General features: G+C 31.8%; 1 protein-coding gene across 8 annotated transcripts in view; it reads left to right on the top strand.

Moving 5' to 3' along the window:
* The window catches only part of Vps13b (vacuolar protein sorting 13 homolog B), a 535,466-nt gene that overhangs the window by 238,575 nt on the left and 271,186 nt on the right, over positions 1-25,705 (top strand). For all 8 annotated transcript variants that reach the window (XM_048359303.1, XM_048359299.1, XM_048359305.1 and 5 more), the window contains exons 24-27: positions 3,060-3,280; positions 9,986-10,189; positions 23,432-23,603; positions 24,109-24,223. In XM_048359303.1, coding sequence (XP_048215260.1) covers positions 3,060-3,280; positions 9,986-10,189; positions 23,432-23,603; positions 24,109-24,223 — 712 coding nt within the window. The remainder of the gene's footprint in view (positions 1-3,059; positions 3,281-9,985; positions 10,190-23,431; positions 23,604-24,108; positions 24,224-25,705) is intronic.

The raw sequence follows: 25,705 nt of genomic DNA, 5'->3' as shown, positions 1-25,705 counted from the left end.
CATTTGTCAATTTATATATGTTGAACCAGCTTTGCATCCTTGAGTGAATCCCATGGGTTCACAGTTGAATTCTCTTGGCCAATATTTTACTGAAAAGCTTTGTATCTTTAATCTAAGAAATAGTGCTATAGCTCTAATTTTCATTGGGGTCCGATCTGGGATAAGTGTAATGCTTGCTTCATATTTGGTTCATTGAAGAGTGTGAGGAGTATTGATGTTCTCCTTTAAGACCTTATAAAATTCAGCTGTAAATCCATCAGGTCCTGGGCTTTTATTGCCATTTCAATTTCATTACTAGTTATGGATCCATTTAATTGGTTTGTCTTCTTGGCTCAGTTTAGGTATATATGTTCTCAGAGAATGTATCCATTTCTGCCAGATTCTCCAATTTATTGGTGTCAACTAGGTGTGCAAAGTCTTTCCTTAAAATATTCTGAATTTTGCTTGTATCTGTTATGATATCTCCCCCCCCTTTGTTTTTTCTAATTTTATTTGGCCAGGTGATTTCTTTTCTTAATCAGGTTTGCTAAGGACCTGTCAATTTTTAAAATATTTTCAGAGAATCAACATTTTGTTTTGCTGACTCTTTGTCTTTAATTCATTTATTTTTTATCTAATTTTTGTTATTGCTTCCCATCTATTGGTTTGGGGTTTGGGTTTTTCTTGTTTTACTAGATGCTTGAGATGCAGCATTAGAGTTTTAATTTGAGATTTTTCTAATTTGTTTATGTAGATCCTCATAGATACAAACTTTCCTCTAGTACTGCCTTAGCTGTGTCCCAGGGGTTCTGGTATGTGTTATGTTTGTTTACATTGAATTTCAAAAATGTTTGGATTTCCCTTCTTATCTCTTCCATGACTTACTGTTCATTCAGCAGTGCACTTTTCAGTTTGCATGTGTTTGAGAGTTTTCTGTGACGGTGTTTGGTGTGGAGATCTAATTTTATCCCATTGTGGTCTGACAGAATACAAAGAGTAATTTTGGTTTTCTTGAATTTGCAGAGATTTGCTTTGCAACCTAGCATATGGTCTGTTTGGAGAATATTCTATGGGCTTCTGAGAAGAATGTGTATTATAATACTGCCAGGTAGAATATTCAGTAGATGTCTGTTAGGTCCAGCTGGTCAATGCAATTATTTAACTCCACAGTTTCTTTGCTAAGTTTTTGCTTAGATGATTTATTCAATGGTAACAGTAGTGTGTAATTGTTTGGATCTATGTGTGTTTTAAGACCAATTAGTATTTGATGAGTTTTGGAGCTCTTATGTTTTCCAGATAGAGTTTTCCTTATTAATATGAAATGTTCTTTTTTGTCTCTTTTGACCAATTTTAATTTGAAATCTGTTTTATCTGACACAAGTATTGATGCTCTGGCTTGTTTATGAAGGCCGTTTCCTTGAAAGACTTTGTTCTAGCCTTTCAGCTTGAATAGATACTTTGCTTGATTATTTCTTGTTGGCAAGATATTTTATGAGCAAGGCAAGAGATGTATCATCGTCCTGACACTTATTACTTTTGATTTCTCATTGTTTCTTGACAAGACTTATTGTATGTGGAAGAGACAATTTGAATGTTTATTATTTTATAATTTTACTATTTGGTGAGGATTTTTTGAATGTTCACACTTAGGATCATCTACTATACAGTGGAATCTATAGTGTCATAGTTTTAACATTCTCACTTGATATTTTTTCTTTAGTGGTTAAAAAATGAAAGTTTAAGAATACCGTGAACCTGTCCTTAATTTTGTTTGGACACTTCACTACCCAGAAAGTAAAAACATAGCAAAATATTAATAATTTATTGTGAATGGCAGTTGCATTTATGATTGTTTTTAACATTCTCTCATTTATATGTTTAACTTACTAAATTATTTCTGTGTCATTGAGATCTTCTCTGATAAGAAAATAAACCAGTGTTCTTTATTTTAAACAATTAAATTATTTGAAAAGAACTGTGTGCTATCCTATTTGTACTGACATGTGCCGGTTGAATGTCGAAGGCAAACTAGTATGATAGGAAAGTAGTCTCAGCAAAATGACATCAAATAATATGCATTTTAAAATATTCTAATGAAAGTAGACTTATTTTGATGACACTGAGGATTGAATTAAGGACCTTGTATTTGTAATGCCTTTAGTGTTTTAGATAGGGTATCCTGCTTTTGCCCAGACCAACGTTTTACCACAGTTGTCTGATCTGTATCTACTTAGAATCCAGGATTGTGTGACAACTTCACTAGCCCATAACTGAGATTTTAGAAATTATTTTACTATATTACTTTGTTAAGCATAATAAAAACTAAGAAATTTTATCTTAGAAACTTACATTATAACTTATAAACTCACATTTAGATAAATTGGTGACAGATTAAAAATATCAAAGAATGAAAGCTACTTTGCTTTTAATACTGAAAATTATGAGTGCTAAATTTGTTAAGTGTATTTATTAGAAAAAAATCACATTAGACATAAGAATCACTTAGGGAGGTATGTTGGAACATATTGTAGGTTTTAATAACAGAAAAGATAAGTAAAGATGAATTAGAACCCAGAAACCTCTGTTTTAAGTAAGCATATAATTCAAATGCTGGTTGTACAACAGAATGTAGTCAGTTGTTTATTCTTATTTTTCATACAAAAGCCAAATCAAGTCACTTTCCATGAGAAGTTGAATTTTCCTAATTAAATCCATTTTCATTGGTCTCCATGATATGGTTCTTATGCCTCTATTTACATTGTTCAGACCAATAGTAGGAGGGAAGAGCATATGAAAACTCCTACTTATATTTTCCATTTAAAATCTAATTTTTATTCATGTATTCATTGTAATGTATATAATTATTGAAATTGAAATATATTGTAAGTGTAAAAATAAATATAAATAATTGACTTTAAGGAACATGTACATTATTGGGTACTTTGGTCTCTAGATAGTCTCTTTGTTTATGGTGCAGTATTAAATATTTTGTATTATAGATAATAGATAATTTACTGTGATGTAACAGTTAACTGTACTTTTGTTTTCTGATTTTCTGCTCTCCTTTTATCCCTTATCAGGTGATGCTTTTCCTTGGACCATCAACTTACATCATTTCAGCATATATACTCTTCTTGGAAAACAAGTGACACTTTGCCTTGTGGAACCTATGGGCTGTACCTCTACCCTAGCTGTTACATCTCAGAAACTACTTCCTACAGGACCTGATGTGAGACATTCATTTGTTGTCTGTCTCCATGTTGACCTAGAATCACTAGAGATAAAATGCTCAAATCCCCAGGTTGGTACATTTGGCTTATGAAAGGAATGTTAAGTAATGTATTTTATTTTTTGAAAGAAGCTTTATTTGATTTTTTTCCTTAGATGTATCCTTTGGGTATACTGTTCAATATATTTTCTGTACAGAAAGTAATATATTTCAAAAACCATTGTCATCCTGTTGTTGTTTTTTTCTTTTTGGATAGTGCCGCTTCTATTAAGTACTCTAATTTGTATGTTAACTGGACTATCAAAGTCAGAGTGGTGAAACTAAGAACTGTTTTGGAAGTCTTTCCAATTTTGTAATATAAATCTTTCTGAAATCTTTTAGAACAAATGCTTCTATTGGATAATGGCATGAAATCAGCAGCAGATGTGATGTTTTTTTTTTTTTTTTTTTTTTTTTTTTTTGCCAGTCCTGGGCCTTGGACTCAGGGCCTGAGCACTGTCCCTGGCTTCTTCCCGCTCAAGGCTAGCACTCCGCCACTTGAGCCACAGCGCCGCTTCTGGCCGTTTTCTGTATATGTGGTGCTGGGGAATCGAACCTAGGGCCTCGTGTATCCGAGGCAGGCACTCTTGCCACTAGGCTATATCCCCAGCCCCCAGATGTGATGTTTTTAAACCAAGAAGAACATTTTACTGTTAAACTAGAATGGTCTTATTGAAGTGATCAAGTACAAATTTCGATTAGATTTCCAGAACTCCTTTCTCTATCCTGAAATAGTTTAAGAAAAAAAAATTTATGCCACTGTATATGGCATCACAAATCCATATGATTTCAGTTGCAATAGGCCAATCATATTTTATTTTTCAAATTTATATTCTAATACCACTTAGGTTAACTTGGGTTTGTGAAAATTATTAGTCATATAAATTTTGTAAATTTCTTCATTGAACTCAGGTAGGTTGTACTATATTTTTCACATAATCACTGTTGGAACTATTTAAAGTTATATTTTAAAAACAACTCTTTTTAGAATATTACTGTATCTTGTGAGTTAACATCCATAAATCTCAATTCCATTTTTATTAGTTATCAGCTAGTTTTTAGAGTATTTTTAGGTAATTTCTATCATCACTGAATATTTTACAGTGCATACTTACTAAGACTATTTTCCTCCTCTTTTTCTCTTGGTCCACTCCATCTACCACATACCATACAGTTTGGTTTAACTTCTACATGATTTTGTTTACTTTGAAAAGATTGAATTATCTAGTGTGTTAGTAAGGGTCAATGTTAAAAACGTATATAATAAAACAAGGCAGCTGTTAAAACAACACTGTCCCAGAAACTTAATAGGATATCCTCAATTACAAGGCATTCTTTTAGAATCATTAGTAAACACTTTTGAATAATATTAAATGGTTCCATTTAATGGTCATTTTATTATGACTCATAGTGGTAGAGAAGAGAGTAATTATAAGTTGATTTACCATCTCCTAGATTACTCTGTGTTATTCGTAATAGTTGCTTTAAAGTATTTCCTAAAGGAATTGAAATTTATGGGTTGTATTATCTTCCTTGCAAAAAAAGTTATGTTGAAATCCTATCCCTTGTATATTAGAATATGACTTTATATAGTAATAAGGTTATAACAGGTAAGCAAATTAAAATGAGATTATAAAGAAAATCTTTATAGAAAGTGGAAATTTAAATACAGAAACAGAATATGATAAGGTAGTACATAGAGTAAGCAGCAAGTCAATGCAGATATTAAACAGATAGAGCTGCAGTCTTTAACCCATTCTTTTTTTTTTTTTTTTTTTGGTAGATGGTTAGGGCTAAGAGTGTCTAGTTTCATTTTTGAGCATGTAGACATCCAATTTTCCCAGCACCATTTATTCAGAAAGATTTGTTCTTTCTCTTTTGTACTTTCTTGGTACCTTTTAAAAACTATAGACGTGTGTTTTCTTCTAGTTTCCATTGTTCTCTGTTTCTGTTTCTATACTAATACAATTATTGTATTTTGGTTACTGTTGTATAATATATTTTTAAATCAGGTAGTATAATGACTCTTGCTTTTTTCTTTTTTTTCCCTGAAGATAGCTTCAGCTGGTCAGAGTATTTTTGTTTTTGAATTTTGTGTTCTTTTTTGTGACTGTGGCTTCATACTTATTTAGGATTATTTCTTCCATTTCAGTGAAAAATGTCATTGATATTTTGATGAGGATTGCACTGAATATATAGGTTGCTTTGGATAGTGGAAATTTGAATAGTGATTTTTCTTATTCTTGATTACATGGTATCTTGTTTATGTGTGTGTGTTCAGTTTCTTCCAGAAGCTTTTATAGTTTTTGTTGTAGAGATATTTCATTTTTAATTATTATTATAGATGGGTTTAATTCCTATTTCAAGTAACTGACTGGTGGTTATAGCAATACTACTGATTTCTGTGTATAGATTTTGTATCCTGCAAGTTTTTTGAATTTGGTTATTAGTTCTGATACTGTATTAGTAGAGACTTCAGGATTTCTTTTCTATAAAAACTATGTCATTTCAGTATGTGTTTGAATTCTTTTTTTTTCTTTGTGATTTGGAATGTTTGATTGCTTTTGCTAGGACTTCCTGTGCTCTGCTGAATAAAAGTGGTGAAAATGAATACACCTTTTTTTCATTCTATACGCAATAACCTTCATTTTTTTCTTTGTTCTTAGGATACTAGCTTTTGATTTATATACAGCCTTTATTAGATTGAAGTGTTTCTTCTAGATTTGATTTGTTCAGTTTTGTTGAGGTGTGTTGTTTGATAAAATGCTTTTCTTCATGTATTAACATAATTGTATAGGTTTTATTTTTCATTCTCTTGATGTAATGAATCTCAGTTATTGATTTGCATATATTGGACTTTCCTTACATCCGTGAGATGTATCCCAGTCAATCATAGTAAATAATGGTACCAGTCTGCTCTTGTATTCAGTATGCTAGTATTCATTTGAAAACTTTTGCACTTATGTTCATACATTGCCCTTTAGCTTTCTTTTTTTGTTGTTGTATTTTATATCAGAGTAATATTGAACTCATAGAATGACTTCTCTACTCTTCTACTATAATTGTTATTGTTTTCCTATTACTGCTTTTCTGTTTGTTTTCTTCTTGGTTTTTTTTTTCTTCCTTGAGATACATTTGATAGGTTGTTTGTTTAATATGTTTGATACAGAATTGTGATTGCTAAAATAATTCCCTTTTCATCTTGCGTGTGTATGTATATTCTATAGATTTTAGTCTGTCAAGTTTTCATACTCATTTCCAGAAATATTTTAATTGCCTTCTTGATTTCTTCTTTCTTCTATTGGTTGTTCAATAGCAAATGTTTAATTCATTTGTTTATATATATTCCAAAGTTTGGGTTATTGATTTCCAGTTTTGCTTTATCTTAGTCTGAAAAGATACTTTTAACTGTTTCTATCTTGGAGAACATTCTATGTGCTATTGAAAGAATGTATATTCTGCAGTTGTTGGATGGAATATTATATAGATGTTTGTTAGATGCATTTATTCTTGAGAGTAATTAAACTCTGTTGTTTCTCTATAGATTTGCTGACTGAAAATCTGTCCATTGCTGAAAGTGGTGTACTTAAGTTCCTTAATATTACTGTACCAGTATTTTTCTCTCCTTTACACCTATTAATGCTTGTTTTATGTATTGGAGCTAATATATGAAAATATATATAACATGAGTATTTTATATACTATATTTAATATTTAAACATTCTTAATTTGTAGAATTATAGTTCCTTGATAGCTTTCTGATGGTTTGTTCTTATTCATTTATGTTTATTTGGCTCAGAAGAATTTATCATTTTAAAAATACTTTTTCCAGTACAGATGCAGTCTCTTACTGTTTATTTCTCTGGAAATGTCTTTATCTCTTATTCCTTTCTGAATTATAGCTTTGTGAGGTATTGATGGCAGTCTTTTCCTTCTTTCCTCTAAAGAAATTTTATGCTATTCTGTTCTGGTCTTTAAGGTTTCTACTGACAAATATGCTCTTGGGAAAATTGGAACACTATTCTTATTGTTGTTTTTGTTAGCATTATTTTGTGGTTGTACAAAGAAGTTACAATTGTATACAGTGCATCTTGATCAGTGCTACCCCTTCCATCATTCTCCCCCACTTTCCTCTCCCTTTTCTAACCTCAAGTTATAATTTTCATAATGTACAATGAATATATTGGCTGCATTTGCTCACCTTGGGAGCACTCTTAGAGTGTTACCTTTTTTTCCTTACCTTTGTGGTCTATTATTAATCCTTGAGAGTTTGACTATACATCTTGATGTAGAGCTTTTTTTACATCTTGCTGGTGACAGTAGACATCCTTGAACACAGTTATTTACATCCTTCTCTGGATTTGGAGAGTTTTGTGTTACTGTCTTCTTGGATAAGGCTTTGTACAACAGTGTCCTTCTAACTGCTCCCTCAAACCTCATTAACATTAATATTTGTTATTTTAAACCACTACTGCAAAGTTCATGTAAGGATTCCTTGATTACTTTTATTCTTTCTGTTTTTTTAATCCTCCAGCTACGCATTTTCAAATAACCTGTCTTTAATCTCTGCAATTCCTTTGTTCATTAGATTTATTCTTAAATTTCTGCTGCATTTATGATAGAAGTGCCATGATATTAAGTTGGCTTATTGTAATTTTTGCTTTAAGGATTTGTCTTTTTTAAAGTATATTATTGACATGTCAATTACACAGGGGAATTTTTATTCTTAAATCTTCACACATGTTTACACTGTATTTCAAGCAATTTAATCCCACTATAGCACACTTTCTGCTCCTCTCACCCTAAAAGGTAGCACCCCCAACAGATTTCCTTGCTTCATTTTCCTAGTTGCAAATATATTTCAACAATATTCAGCTTTCTTTATCTTCACTGCTAACACACCTATCCCACTTGTCCCCATGTATGCTAGTGGCCACCAATGCTATTAATCTGTGTCACATCTGGGGTTCACATCCCAGTGCCATCCTGGGTAGGACCAAAACATAACCTGCTACAGAATCTCTACTGCTGAAGTGAATCACTGCCCAAGATTGTTGCAACTAGCCTTAAATGATGCTGGGCAGAATAGGATATCATTAGGGCTCTATCTCCACCTGTCACTTATTGCTGTTACAAACATTTATATACACGCCTTTCTATGCACAGTGCTTTTCACAGGAAGGGGAGGAGAATGTCTGAATGATGTGATGGATATAACTGGCCTTTTCCTAAACTATCAAAGTAAAAATTTTATGTTGTCATCTGAGGAGAATGAGAGTTAAGTTGTTCTATATCCTTGCTAATAACTGCAATGGTTAGGTTTTAAAATTTTACACATTCTAAGATCATGGCTTTGTCTGGATGAGTGTTTCAATTTCATTTGAATGTTGAGTCATAAATACTTATCGTCAAATATTTGTGTAACTTTTTTGAGGAGAGAGACAAAACCTGAGTTTTCTCTTAGCTACTTCTTTGAAAATAAAAATATGTTTAAGATTTATGTCTTAGTTTGCTTATTAGCACTTTATAGAAAATATACTTGACATTCATATGCAGCTTTTTAAAGTTAAAATAAAAGTAGCAACAAGAAAATAGCATCTTAGGTATATGTAGAACTTGTACTCTTTGGTTTACACTCTCCATATTCTAAGTACTTTTAAGAAAAAATATTAAAATATTTTTTGCAGCAAATTTGTTTCTTTTTACTGTGAAAGTTATCATTATGAAGGGGAAGAAATGTTGAACCAAAATTCTGCTTAGAAGTTGTGTGTGTGTTTTTAGCATTCTCTAGACTTTAGATTATTTTAAAGAAAAATACATATAACCTGAGACTTTACAACTTCATTACTCAAAAAACAGGAGAATACTCTAAACCCAAGTACTGTTTTATATCAAATAAAGATTGACAGTAGTTTTTTTATGCATCTGTTCTGCCCACATAAGAAGCCAGCTTCATCATGTGGATGTGTCCTGGAGCTGAAACTTCTTATAAATATAAGAATTTCACTTTTTAAAAAAATGGTGAACAGAATATGGTATCCAGCTGTGGATTTGCTTATATATTATGTTTGCATTTTTCCCTGGGCTTGTTTTATACAGTATATGACAATATGTTGTCATACAAATTCCATGATTAATGTTTATTTATGAAATCTTATATAAATATCTTAGAACTCAGCAAACAATGTGCAAGTGAAATAATTTTTTCTCTGAATATTGAAAGGACAAATCCCAGAGGAGTTAGCTGTGTTGTTTATCTATTAAAAAAGTCTCACATGTAACCTTTTCCTTTTCCAATTCTATGTTATATCATTTTTTTGCAATTTATTTTGCCAATTGTAAAATCCAGTTTGTAACTCAGAAAATTATAGTGTTTCAATGTAGAAATTATTCAGAAATGTGGATAATAGTCATTCCATAATTTATAATTAATTACGTTTTGTGATATATATTTGTTTTCTCATTTTTATTCTGTCCTGAGTATGACATATGTTTGTATTTGTTTCATGATTCATATCTTAATAAGTGGTATTTAATACCATTGCTTTAATTCATGGAAATGATTGGCTAATTATAAAATATCATACTGTGTGTATGAGACAGATTGAATGTATGAATGAATCAACAGTAATACATTGGTAGTTGTTTTGCAGATGCTTTTATTTTCAGTTGAATTTTCTTATCTTTACATTTTAGCAAATTGTGACTAGAAGTTGAAAACTTTTCTTTTGTGCTCAGGTCCAACTCTTTTATGAACTAGCTGATACCATGAATAAGGTCTGGAATAAAATTCAGAAGAAAAGCAATCTCAGCCCATCTTCTGTCTACCCAGAGACAGTGCCAGGGCCTGTCCCTAGTTCTCCCATTCGAAGCAGTGTAGGTACAGCTCCTCCGGATACTAGCACATGCAGCCCATCTGGGGACATTGGAACTACTACTGAGGTAAGTGTTTTTGAAAAATTCTGTTACTAAATGTGGGGTAATATATAACAGAGTTCCATATCAGTATAGAGGGTGGAGGTGACCTCACCACTGTGGAAGCTGCCAGATTCACTGGGCTCATGAAGTGTTCTGGTAGCAGTGACTGTGTAATATGTTCCTTTGAGGTCCAAGTATTTTTTATCACTTACAGTAGGTTGTGAGGTAATCTGAGATCATGCAGGGTCTGTGCAAAGGTAGAAAGCCAAGACATGGTAAAGGTGTGTTTCCTCAGGGGGATAGAAACTTAGAAGCTGAGTGTAAAAGAGGCTCTGAGCCTAAGCCACCTTTTAAAATCAGGAAATTACTGTTATGTTTGCCTTAGTAATTTTCAGCCCTATGACCATTTTAACCTCACCTGGCATTCCAGTGCTCTTTATATCACAAATATTTTAGAATGGCTTCTTTATTATCCTACAGTAAGAAAAAAATAATATGAAATGAAAATAAAAAATTATAGAACACACACCATATATATATAGATGGTATATATATATATATATATATATATATATATATATATATATATATATATATATGTTCAGCCCTTGGTTTTCAACTCTGGGACTGGCTGCTGTACCTGAGCTTTTGTGCTTAAGTCTAGCACTCTACAACTTGTGCTGCAGCCACGTAGACTTTTCTGCCACTATCCTTGGATCTCAGCCTCATAAATATCAGGATTGCTTACGTGTGCCACCAGCACCTGGCTTATAAATATAATTTTAAAATATGAAATAAATAATGTACAAAAGAAAATGAGATACAGTAATATTCATTATATAAGTGCTTTATATCAGACTTTATTGCAAGACAAAATGGAGTAGTCAGATACATGTAATGACTGAATGTGATAGCTACCATCAAATTTGTCCAAGTCAATACTACAAATATAACAAATGCTATTGTTGGTAGCATTGTTTTCTGAAATAGTGATAAGTTTTTGAACAAAACATAGTTAATTCTTTTACTTCACTAGTTGCAATTCTAAAACTCAGTATTAAAATCAATCAAAAATGAAAAGTTATCTTTCAATTTAAAAAAGACTTTATGTTTGTTAACAGATTTACCTATGTGATTTGTCTGAGACTGTTTTTATTATGCAGCATTGTAATTTCCTACTCTTAACCCTTAAAGTGCACTAGTGACACAAAATCATCAAGTCAATGCAAAACATCCTCATGCATGTACACAAAACCTATATTGCTGAATTTTCCAGCTCCAGATTATTGTTCTGTATATGTGGAGGTAGATAGTGGGTTTTTTTTTTTTTTCATAAAGGCACCATTCCCTTTGGAAGCAGTTTCTGGAAAAGTATAGAGTGAGAAAACAGTCACAATAAAGGAATGTTAATTTTTTTATTTTAAAAATCAATGAAAGCAAACAAAATCAGAAGGTATGAGATATTTAAACATATTAGAGTGCACATTTTTAACCCCTTGCACAAATACCTTCTCTTCTCTTTATTCCAAAGCCTAAGATACATAGTAACCTAAATGATGTTATTTCTTTCTGTATCTTTTATTTTCCTTTTCCTTTCTAAACAAAGAAAAGATAGGAAGTTTATATTTCATGAGCCCTTATGAAATTATTGGAATATACCTGTTCTAGCATAAAAGCAGCAATTTTTTTATTCTCAATCTTATTGATATATAGAAGCTTTGGGTAGTTTACAATAAAGAAAGAACCTAACTTTATTGGATGCAGTAACTGCCAATTTTATGTAACTAAAGATTCTTATTTATATTCTGTCTCTTAATACTGTATAAAATGTACTTTGTGAAATCTGGTGTAAAGCAAAGTGTGGGGTAATAAATTACTAGACAAGAGGTATTTTTAAGAAGAAATGATAAATACAGTTAATTCTGGAGACATTTCATTGGTAGAAAAGAAAGTGTTCCATTGAACATTTGTTTACTAATTCTGTTTACAGGAAATGTCAGATAGAACCTAACTTTCTATTTTAGAATTATTCTTTTGGAACAAGACATTTAAAAACTGTTACATGTATAGGAATGACACAACTGATCATAGCTGTTAGGAGCTCCTATATATATGTTAGTATTTGAATAGTATAATGCTATAATTTGGAATTGTGAAATGTACAACCTATCCCACAGGTCATGGATAGACTGTGAAATGTCACAAAAATAAATATGTTCTACATTTATAGAACTAGTCTGTAATATTTGTAGAGATTGTGGAGAATAATATTTTATATGAATTCTTAACAAATCATTGAGACATGGGTAAAAATTTTGCTCTAGTAGATGTGCAGTATACTAGTAAAGAAACTAAAGAGAAAGAATAAGATAGGAAGAAAATGGGAGGGGCAAGTTGCTTAGTTATGTAAATAGAAACATATTCTTGATTTCAGATGTAGCTTATTGGAAAAATGCTTGCCTAGCATGTATAGACCTTGTGTTCAATCCACATACCACAAAAGAAACAAATGACAAAATAATTCTGATTTTAATAAGCTCTTTACATGGTGCTATTCATTTGAAATGAGAATATTGAAGATTTTTTCTGATTGTGAGCTGAAGATAAACAGTGAGTTTCTCATAGTGGATTTGTTTTGTGCTGCCTATGGAATTAAGCCTGTTTGACAAAGGAGTAATTATTGAAAACTCTTAACAAAAATTGTAAATTAATATTCAAGATAGACCATGTAAAACAACTCACAGAAACTCCTTAGTACAATGCTTAGAGTTAACAAAACTAAAATAAATTAATTACATTTTAAAAAGGAGCTATCAGGGCTGAGAATGTGGCTTAGTGGTAGAGTTCTTGCCTAACATGCATGCAACCCTGGGTTCAACTCCTCAGTACCACATAAAAAGAAAGACCAGAAAGTGGTGCTGTGGGTCAAATGACAGAGTGCTAGCTTTGAGCAAAAAAAGCCCTGGTAGAGTGCCCAGGCCCTGAATTCAAGCCCCAGACTGGCACAAAACAAAACAACAACAACAACAAAAAGAAAAAACAAGACGTTATCAGGCCAGGTAGCAATGTTTATGCCTACTCAGGAGTCTTAGATCTGAAGATCATAGTTCAAAGCCAGGCAGGGCATGGAATTCTTATCTTCCAGGTAGCCATTAATAATGCCAAAAGTGGAGCTGTGGGTCAGATGACAGAGTGCTAGCCTTGAGCAACAAACAAATAAATATCTAGGACAGAACCCAGACCCTGAATTCAATTCCAAAGATTAGCACAAATAAATAGTAATAAAGGATCAAAGTATTATGATTAAAGTCTATATAGAGAAATAGCAAACATTTTTCCAAATGTGTCTTCTGTACACATATATAATTATAATCAATAAAATATGTGAATTGAAATCTCTGTATGCATCTCACTTTAGAATTACCTCTTTGAAAGTTAGCCTATAAAGATTCATATAAAATAAAATGGTTATTTTCCCTAGTGTGTACAAATACATTATGATTCAACTGTGTTTGTACAGTTTTCCCAAAATATACACTTTGTGCCCAAGCTCTCATTTATTTCCTATTGCTTTTCTTGCTTCTAGAACTATGCTGAATTTCCTTTGCAGTTTTCCTTTCTTTTATTTTTCAGTTCTATTTGGCAAGCTATATTGTTATATTTCTTTGACTAATCATGTAAAAATATGGCTTAGTATTTTGAAGAATATGCCTGTTAATTTAAACGTGACATCCTGAGAGGGTATACAACAAACCTATTTTGTTTGAATAGGATCAAAAGTCTTTTTTATCCCCTGTTTTTCTTTTTTGCCAGTCCTGGGGTTTGAACTCAAGGTCTGAGCACTGGCCCTGGCTTCTTTTGGCTCAAGGCTAACACTCTACCACTTGAGACACAGTGACATTTGGGACTATTTCTGTTTATGTGGTACTGAGGAATCAAAACCAGGGCTTCATACGTTAGGCTAGGCAAGCACTCTACTGCTAAGTCACATTCCTAGCCCCTAGGCTCATCTTTATGCATTTTTGGACTTGGCACTCCTGAAGAGTTCTACCAGCCCTTTCTTCTTGAACTCATCATTTTCTAGTGATCTTTTAATTATAAAATGACATTGGCAAAATTGTCATGGAATCGACAGAACTATCTGTACATAGATTTTAAATATATCGTACGTATTGGAAGTTAATGATATCACTACTTGGCAACTTTTAAAATTTATTGGCATAAATAGAAAATGATATTGATGTGTAGGATAATCAGAAAAACTCCAAGTTGCTCTGCGTCATTTATTCCAAACCTCACCATGAAATCTCTAAGGGTTTTCAAGTTAATGTGTTAACATTGTTATGAGCTATTCCACTAGTAAGCAATTTCTGACTTATGAATTGTCTTTGATAAACATAGTCTTTATCATTCATTATTGCCTCATTAGCAGATGTTAGTAAACTAAAACATTTATTTTGTTTTCATAATTATAGCCTCCCTCTTTTTGTTGTGATAAACACTACAATAAATAACTGCACAGATCTATGGCAGTACACCATCTGATTAGCATGGCATAACCTTCTATATACAACCAGGACCAAAAAGAAAATTAAAATTAAATTGAAATGTCATAGTTATTAATTATTCAATGTAATAATTTTCTAAAGAATTTGTTCCTAAGTTACATACGGTATGTCATTGACTAGTTGGCTGTTCTGGGTTAGTACCAGTGTTCTTGCCTTGCAAAAACTGCAACATAACATTAAGACCTACTAAATTTAAAATGATTAAATTATACTATTTGTGTTTAGAATTTCCCTGAACTACAGGCCTAATTAAATAAATTTTATCAGGTAAATTTTCATTAGCTTTTCATTTTGGAATATTTAATAAACTAAGCATTTTACATTCTGTGTCTCCTTTAATTCTCAAACCAGTATTATGAGGTGGATAACATAATTTAAATTTTTATAGTAAAGAATATGTAGCAACAGAGGATAAATAATTCACCCAAGGGACAGCGATACTAACTTGCAAATCTACAATGAAAACTTCTTTGCTCCATAGTTTTATATACATTTTTTATTTATTTTTGTCAGTTGTAGGGCTTGAAATCAGGGTTTAGGCACTGTTCCTGAGCTGTTTTACTCAAGGCTACCTCTCTACCACTTGGCACTACAGCCCTACTTCTGTTTTTTGGTGATGAATTGGAGATAAGGATTTCATGAACCTTCCTGACTGGGTTGGCTTTCAACCATGAGCCTCAAATCTCAGTTTTCTGATTAGCTAGGATTACAGACCTGAAGTCACCAGCACCTGGCATGAGTCTATAATACTTCTATTACACGAAATTGACAGCTTGATCCATTAGTGAATCTTTATCACATAATGAATTGTTGCTGCCAGTTGTAAATGAGTTCTTTCACTGTTTCTCTCCCTCTCTCCCTCTCTCTCTCTTTCTCTCTCTCTCTCTCTCTGTATATGTGTGTGTGTGTGTGTGTGTCTGTCTGTCTGTGTGTATTTGTATTAGTTTATAAGGATGTCTTCTTTCAGTTCTAGAAAATGTTTAGTTGAGTACCACTCGTGACACAACACGGTTCCTGTATTGTCTATTATATTTATCCTCTTTCTAAATGTTGTCAGTTTTTCTCCATGTCCTTTAGCAACCATTCTCCCTTCCACTCTCTGCTTGCATCAGGTGTGTGTTTTTTTTTCTGAATTTTTACTCAGATATTCTTTTTTTTCTGTATTTCTCAGTTTTAAATTATCCCTTTAGGTATTTCTAATCTCCTTGGTTTAGACAGAGCTTGATACAATCAGGAGATTGAGGGTGAAAAAAAGTAGAGGGAAGAAAACAAATCCATGTATCTTAAAAGTATTTTATTCAATACTCATTTATTACATACTGAATTTCTAACTTAGAAGACTTAGAATTTTCTGTCTTTATGACTTGCTTAATACTAACACGGATGGTCTAGAATTATATAAGAATTTAATATGTGCTGAACACACTGATGTGTTCAAGTTCATTTTGAAGTTTTGGCAGAAAATATAGATACCAAAGGGGGTGGGAGAAAAGGAAAATTAGAGTAGCATGTTTTGTTTCCTTAGAAACTTTCAAACAAAAAAAATATCGAATGTCAGTAATTTATTTTCTCTAAGGTGTATTTTCTTCTCCTGGATAAAATGATTAAACTCTTTACTATTGCTTTCCTGTTCTTTGTTAGAGTCTCTTTCCTCAGCACTAAGAATTAGCTTCCTCCTTGCTATAGTAGTTTTGCAGAGCCTGTTACATAAACAAACATATCTTTCTTAGTTCTGTCCATTTACAAAACTAGATTGTTAAAAGGGATTGTCACAAAGTTTTTTTAGTTGAATATTTTCACTTTATAGATTCAAAACTGGAAACAATGATTTGAAGTTAGTGGCTCTCAAAGTAGGGACTACTCCAACTTGTATTTAATCATCATGATTTAAGTATACTAAAACTGTGGTGAGAACCTGGAATTGGGTGGCTTTGCCTTTTACTTTTGTCACTTATGATCACAGTATTTATCCTCTGAGACTAACCTGCATCAACTATAAAATTGGAATAATATTAATGCTCCTCACTATGTTAGTACAAGTATAGTTTATTTAAATATTCTATATCTGGTGAATACAATATATTCATTATTTATTTTTACCTTTTAAATTTGGTAAAATTTTGCTTCTCTTTCTTTGCTTTCTCTTTGCTTTATGAGGCAAGCATTCTACCACTAGGACATATTCCCAGCCCTGATGGATTTATACCAGATTTATTCCTCGGTATTTGATACTTTTGTTCAGTTGAGGCTATTACTAGCTTGTTGTTTTTTTTATTTTTCCCTTATTTATTGTCAAAGTGATGTACAGAGAGGTTACAGTTTCATACGTTAGGCCTTGGATAGATTTGTACTGTTTGTTACCTCCTCCCTCATTCTCCCCTCCCCCCACCCCCTTTCCCTCTCCCCCCGTGTGTGCTTAAAATTTGACTGTGATTAAATATACATTGGTTAATCAGCTTTCAGTTGCTGATATTAAATACTCAGATAGACAACTAAGAAGGGAATAGGTTTATTTTAACTCATAAATTTGGAGCTTTCATTTCAATGGTTGGCCTGTTCTTTTGGGGCCAGTGGGGATGTGCTATAGTGGAAGTATACAGCAAGACTGCTTACCTCTTGAGGACGGTGAAAAAAGAGGAAGGAAGGGGCTATAGTCTCAAATCTTCCCTTCAGGTACAATGATTGGAAGACTTCTCACCATGCCACATTTCTTAAAGTTCCTACCACCACCTCTTCCACAGCACTGTTACATTTTAAGCCTTTAACACAGGCCTCTAGATCCAAATTATAGCAATACACAACATAAAATTCAGCAGATTAAACACTTGTAAGTGTAATTCTGTAATAAGCACTTTAACATTATTGTAAAACCATCCCATCCAATCCAGAATTTTTCATCTTCCTCAAGTGAAACTCTCTTCATTAAGCAAGAAATCACTATCTAAATATTATCTTTCATAATATATAAATGGAATGTTTTTACATTTATGTGTGTCACTTAAAATTTTTTACAACATTTTGTATTTTTCACTGTAGACAAATTTCACTTTCTTGGCTAGATTTACACCTCTGAATTTATTTACTTGCTTTGTATCATATTGGTTGTACTTTTAAAGCTACTTTTATCATGAAATAAATTGTCATGCATTATAGGTCAGATATAGAAGTATTTAGTCCATGACTCATAAATAAAGGTGTTAAGTAAGGATTATATTATTTAACTTCTGAACTGATTGTCGCATATAAACTTTCTACTGTCCATCACCTATCATCTTTATTACCAGAGGATAACCACAAATTACTTTAAGCTCAATGCAGAGTAGATTCTTATTATTCCATATGAGAATGTCGAATTATTTTAGAGTATCCCTGATTAATTTCAATCTCATCATAATGTACGGCATAGAGATGTGCATGCTCATCAAATCACTATACATATTTTATGTAAATGATTATAATACAGTCTACATTAATGTTTTCATGTTTTAATTAGTTTAATATACATTTTTATTCATCAGATCTGGGATTTCTGTTTCTTTAGTGTCTTAAGCCTACTGCTTATTTTCTTTTCTAACATTGCTGCTGCAAGTGGTGATGTGGCTCAAGTGATAGAGCACTTACTTGCCTGGGGCTGAACAGCTCAGGGACAGTACTCAGGCCCAGAGTTCAAGCCCTATGACCGACAAAACAAAACAAAAAAACAGAAGGTTGCTTCTATATGTGTTCTGTAATTTTGTGTTTTGTACTTCTCATCAGTGGTACTGCATGATCTTTTTCTTAGGGTTTGAAGATATTTACTGCAAGAGCCTTTGTGATTGCTTTTCTAAGAGAATCCAGAGGGTGTCACTAGGTTTGAACCCCTTTTCTATCAATTTTGTAGTTAGATATTTTGTGAAAAATTGGGCAACATGAGATTAAGCTTTTCAGCCCTGCCAAAATATATTCAAATTATGAGGTCAACATTTTACTCCTACTGGGATAGATCCTGCCTTTTTTTTAGTTTATTATATTATTTTGTAAATGTGACACTACAGCAACCTTTAACAAACACTGTTAAACAAACTTAAACCTTTAACAAAGCACCACTGGAAACACTTAATATTTTATTTCTTTTCAAAACCACAAAACAAATCACACCCAAAAATATACCCAAAATCACATACTTCCCTTATATGATGAATTCACAATCTATAGGCCTGGGAATTATTATAACCAAAATGATATTTTTGGCTTATTGAATTTTCAGTAGTATTGGTCAAGATTATTTAGAAAGACTAGTTATTGCGAATGGCTAATTATTATAAGTGGTTGTTTTGATGAAATTAAATCCCTACAGTTCAGTGGTGACATTAGGCAAGTCATTTGACTTTTTGTTTTAAAAAATATTTTACTTGTATGTATGTATAGTGTTCTTGATGATGCTTTGATTATTCACAGTAATAGCATAATAAAAATTTAAAGCTTGAGAAATGTCAAAACTGTTTTAGGACATAGTCTACATGTAGGAGAATATGTCTGCCTGTAATTCTGGTACCTGGGAGACAGGCAGAATAATAAGTGTTCAAGAGTAGCCTGGCTATATAGAGACTCTCAGGCCACCTGGACGACATAGATCCTGCTTATTTTCTTCACACACACACACACACACACACACACATACACACACACACACACACACCATGCAAAATGTAAAACAAGGAAACAGAAGGGTAAGAGGGAAGGAGGAAAAGGAGGTTATAAAAATGTTAAGGAAATGCTTAGAATACCATTTTACCTAATGTAAAAATTTCTATATTAACCTATAAATATTTAGAAGCTTAGTATCAGGATTACTTGACTAACATAGTTTATTGTTCCAAGATTAAAATTACTTATTAGCAGCCTAGTTAAAACTCAGTGTGAACTGATTCCTTTCTTAATGTTCATAATTATTTATAACACATTAATTTTGAAAACCTCACTATTATTTTAAACTTAGTATTGAACTGAGAAATAGATCTCAACTGCTGCCAGCTTTTGTGTTTAAGAGTAAATAGCCTCTCCCATAATGTTCCTCAGATTTACATTCAAACAGCCATATAGATCATAGATTTTGCTTGAAACTTTTACTTATTATTTTAAGAACGTTTTGTAATTATCTTAAATATTTTCTAGAAATAAACATTTCACTTAGTGTTTTTATTTACATAGTTATATTCACAATATTTAGGGATAATCTTTCACATTTTAATTATGCAATTGAAGTCCACTTTGAAATTGTACTTATCGGTTTTATAGATTTCAAATTAAAAATCTGCACTTGAAAAACATAAATCTTAAATGTATTTTGCTATCTAAATAGTTGCTTTTGTGATCACTTTTGTAAAAGATATTTTTAAATTTCTTTGAATGTGGCCAACTTACCAGAAATAAATGTAGTTTTGAACAGCATATTCTAACATTCCTTTGACTCAAAAAGTAGTTTTCATGCCATAAACATTATTGTTGTGGTTCAAAAATAAAATCTATTTTATATTGAAGTATTTATATGGTTTACTAGTTGATTTATATTTTATGGTTAATTCTTTTCATGCTGACAGGTTGATTGTGAGCACTGTATTTTCTTGCACATACAGACCGTTTCAGCTTACTGATCTTTGTCATGGTAGACTGAGAAAGACTTGAGCACTGAGCTTAAAAGCTGTTAATCATCTCCCCCCCACCTCCCTATCCTTGCAATGAAGTAGCAAGAGCAAAGGTAGTCGAAGTCCTGGCAGGCCACTTGTTACTGTTGATTTAAGCACAAACAGTGGTGGAAGTGTTTAGCCTTTGGGGAAATTTTGCCATTCACCAAGAATGCTGGAGTTATTTTGATGAGAAAATGAAACGTGGTCAAACTATGACCAGCACTGACCTCTAAGCAGGTCAAGAATGAAGGGATGCAATATTTGCTCTTCCTGATGAACAAAGATAAATTCATCTAGGAAAAGATATCAAGTATTTTTGTCAATTTGCAACAAAATAGTGAATGAGATGTTTATCTTAGAACTAAGCAGAAGGAGGTGTGGGAAAATAGTTCTTCATTTGCATTTCTGGCCTGATTTCTACTATAGATTTGGAAGAGAGCACAAGCATGTTTAACATACCACACCAAATGTTGTAAATCCAAAACAAATTTTTGTGAGGGTTTATTAAATATGAAACCACATATTTCTTAGCATTTTATTATGTAGCACTAAAAATAAAGGTCTTGTTGATATGAGATGTGGGTTTTTTCCTGAGGTTTTCCATACTTGGAATATATTCTTATAATTGCTGAAAGAAGAATATGATTTATTCATGCTTCTGCTCTGAGAATCTATAAAGGAAGATATTCAGACCTTCCTTTCATTTAAAAATAGATTCATTTTCTAGAAATTACTTTGTATTTTTCATTAGATGTTACCTTAGACTGGTGGCCAAACCAAACTTTTTTTTAATATTCTCAAGTTCTAGCAATTTCAGTTGTAGCAGATTTAGAAGACTACTTACTTTACAGAAGCATTTATGTGAAACATCAACAAAGGTCAAGCTATTTGCTTTGCTGGTGTAATTGGGACAAGAAATGAATGTAGTATTTGTTGTTCTCTATCTCTCTCATTCCTTCCGTCCCTCTGTTCCTCATCCATTTTCCTCCCTCACTTCTTATTCTGTGTTTTGATTATAGTCTCATAGCCCAATCTAGCCTTGAATTATATATTCTGCTGCTTGTGTCTCCTAAAGACTGGGATTCTAGACATGCACTGCCACACATGGCTTAGCTAATATTCTGGCACAGTAAATTCCAGCACACTAGTACTTTCTTTATGTCACATGTGCCTATAATAAACATAAATGCCATTCTTTGGAAATCTCCATTTTGTCCTTTTTCTTTTTGGGGGCTCAGAATTTTTTTCTGATTGGAAACATGTTATATGCTGATGTCTAACAAGGGATGGCACATATCTGTAATGCTAGTGTTTGGAAGACTGAGCATGAAGATCAAGAATTAAAGACTACCTTGGACTATATAGTGAGACCCTCTATCAAAACAAAACAAAAACACTAACACCACAATAATAGCTTCATACTGGCTTACTGTTTATAAATGCTTAGCAAAGAACATTTTGTTTGTGATACTTACAACACCAGGGATCTTTTTGAATGGCAACTCCTGTGTACAGCTAATTAAAGATAACAAAAAATATATTTTTGTTAGCCTTGGGGCTTGGACTCACAAATTGGGCACTGTCCTTGAGCTTCTTTTGCTGAAGGCTAGTACTCTACCATTTGAGCCACAGTGCCACTTCTGGCTTTTTTTTTTTTTTTTTCTGTATATGTGGTACTGAGGAATCGAACCCAGGGCTTCATGCATGGTAGGCAAGCACTCTACCACTAAGCCACATTCCCAGCCCAATAAAAATATTTAATCAAAAGAAAAACTACTAGGGAACCATTAGAGATCTACAATACATACCAAATGGAAATGTTTGTAGGTGATCGAATGAGAAAGACAACAGGAATACTGAATTTTATATCTGTTTGTGTGTATGTCTCTGCACTTCAGTATAAAGTTATTATTTAAACTTAATTGTAAGAGACAAACATCATTATTAAAACAACATTACAAAGAAGGTATTGGACTGTGAAGTTAAATTATCACAACATGTCTGATGTCTCACCCTACCAAATCATGCTGTTCTTACACTAAGCTTAATTAAATATATGTAACTAATGTTACAAAGACATCCTTTGTTATATTTGATTTGGTCCTGCAGTTTTGGCATTTAGGTTCCTATGTTTTATTTTCAGGTTATAAATGAATAGCAAAATTTGTAATTAAACAAATTTAAATGCTTATAGCTAATTACAAAAAGATCTGAACACATCAAGGAATGATCACTGTCTCTAGCACTGTCAACCTGCATTTGATACTAAAGCTATTCAAGTGCAGTTTTAACTATAACTAAAATGATTTATTTTACTCTGGGCTACTAAGAGCTATCAAAAAGACCAAAAAACCTTTGACACCAAGTTTGTTAGCACTAAATTAGTACCTTATACATCTTGCATTCTATATTTATTGACTCAGCTGAATTCATACATTATTCCTCTAAGTTTTAATCATGGAACATTTTACTAAACATCAAACATGGTTAATATTAATGTCTCTTTTCCTTATATTAAAATATGCAAGCCATGATTAATATTTTTATACTGTACTAATAATTTTGCTATAGTTATTCCATATTCATTCACAAATACTTTATATTGGAAATAAATATTTTTTTCTGTATAAGACAGTAAAAATTGTAGCCTTTATGTACCACAGCTACTGTGCTAGCTATCTGACTGTGTTCAAAAGCAGTCATGGATAGTAAATAATGAATGTAACAGATTTTCTAAAAGTTTTCCCAAGACAGCTGAATTTTGTCCTTGGCTGTAGTTTATACATTCTTGTTCTATAAGGAAGTAATCATTAGAATATATTCTAAGTTATTCAAAGTGTTTTGGACTTTAGAAAAAACTGAATATCAGATATATGCATTGTAACTATATAAACCATTTGAGTAGTTAGCCTTTTGTCTTATATAATTATTAACATATAATGTGGAAAGTTAAAATATTTACAATTGTAAGTTTTATTTTAGTTACTTTTTCTTGAGTTGCACATCTTATCCTCATCTTCTTTTTGCCTCAGGGAGATTCTATTCAAGCAGGTGATGATTCGCCATTCTCTGATTCTGTTACCTTGGAACAAACTACTAGTAACATTGGGGGATCCAGTGGACGTGTTAGTCTCTGGATGCAATGGGTGCTCCCCAAAATTACCATAAAGCTCTTTGCTCCAGACCCTGAACAGAGAAACACAGGTATGGGAGTACTTTTCTTTTCTACTGAAATGATCAGATATAAACACAACATTATAATAACTTTTTTGTTTATTGCCATTTATAATTTCCCCAACACATCATTATGCATAATTCAAGTTTCTTGTTATGATGCTACCAGAATGACTTATCACCATTTAAGGTTTATGAGTACATATTTTCTTTCATTTTATAATTCAATTTTGCTCACTGTATTAAAAGGTATACTAATGACCATGGGGTAATTATACCATTGTCACTGATAATATTGTAAGATCCTTGACTGATGTAAGATTTAGCACCTTAAACACTGACTGGCTTTTTCCTGTGTTGAAATAAATGTCTCATCTTAATTTTAAGGTTTATTTTGATAATTTGCTTATGAGTTTAGAAACATGTAGTCTCTTGCCTTTGTAGATATCAAGGGATGTGTATGCCAATGTGAAATGCAAAATGAGTTTGCTATTGATTATGAGAGTTTATGTATGGTGTTTTCTTCTCCTTGCAGAGGTTTGTATGGTCAGTGAATTAGAAGATCTCAGTGCTTCCATAGATGTGCAGGATGTATATACCAAAGTGAAATGTAAAATAGAGAGTTTCAATATTGACCACTATAGAAGCAGGTAAATAATGAATACCGAAAAATATATTCTTTGAGCAAAGTAACTCAGAATTTTTCTATCTAAGTTTGGCCATTTTTATTACTTTATTTTTAAAGGGGGTTATTAACAGAAAAATTGTTAATTTTTACTTACTATTCATTTATGGGGTATAATAATATTTTGTTTTATAAGAGGACATGTATCTAAATAAATTACTTTTCCATACTAAATGAAATAAGCTAGATAACTTGCCATAACTTATTATATGTGTTATATATTTTCTTACATGTTTAGAACTTATTTAACTACTCTGGGTTTTATTGTGTACTTCCATTCATTTCCTATACAATCTACACTAAGATGGAACAACTGCTCACATCCTTTAGCACTTGGACAACTCTTGTTTTATTATAGGCTATTCAGATACATGTTGATATTCCTAGAATGGCAGTGTTCCTTCCCTAATAAACTTCCGCCAAGAGTAAGACTATATGCAAATATGATTTGTTTGCATAATAATACTAAACCTAAATCTTAGAAATAATTTTCCCAAAACTCCAAAACAATTTGTCATTTATATTTCCCAAATTAAAAAAAAAAGGAGGAGGTGACAAACAGTACAAGAAATGTACCCAAGGCCTAATGTACGAAACTGTAACCTCTTTGTATATCACTTTGACAATAAATAAGTATAAAAAAATAAATACAGGAATAATAATAAACAAAAATATATAATAATGAATAAGTATATAATATTTAACAAAACATATATTATATAGCATATATAATATGTTATATACTATATAATAAATAATGAAATATATAGTAAATAACAATTATTAAAAATTCTTTTTTCTCTAATTTTTCACTTCATAATATTCCTGACTTTTTATTTTTAATTAAAGTATACTCATGTACCATAAAATTCACAATTGATTTTTAAGCTAATTCTTAATTACCTTTTTATTTCATAGTATTAGATCCCTTTTTATTTCATAGTATTAGATCTATGACGAGTCTTAAAGTATTTTCTTCTGAATTCATGATGTTTATTCAACAAGTTTTACATGCCTAACAGGTCCAAATTTTTCTGTACATTATCTAAAAACATTTTTCTAAACATTTTCTAATTCTGCTTTGAAACCATTTAAATTTAATGTTTTCACATATGTCACATTGTTTAAACCAATAATTTTAAGTCTTTGAAGCTGGAAAATGTCTATTTTTACCTGGAAAATATTTTGCTAAATGTGTACTCTTATATTACTGAGTATGATTTTTTTTGTCATAGAAACAGAGAATAGCAATTGAATTTGATGATTATCTCCTGGATCTCTTTCCTGTGATAGTTATCTATAGCAACATGATCTTTTCAAGTGATATAATACAACATTAGGACTGAAGTTTAAAGTTATGAGTTAGGATAAATAAAGGTTTAAATAGTTAATTTTTAGTTTGAGTGTCCATTATGTATCAAACTCTGTAGTAAGCACACTGGATTTA

Source organism: Perognathus longimembris, chromosome 12 (assembly GCF_023159225.1).
Source record: "Perognathus longimembris pacificus isolate PPM17 chromosome 12, ASM2315922v1, whole genome shotgun sequence".
NCBI lineage: Eukaryota > Metazoa > Chordata > Mammalia > Rodentia > Heteromyidae > Perognathus > Perognathus longimembris.
The sequence above is the reverse complement of the archived record's forward strand: the minus strand, read 5'-3'. Positions and strand labels throughout refer to the sequence as shown.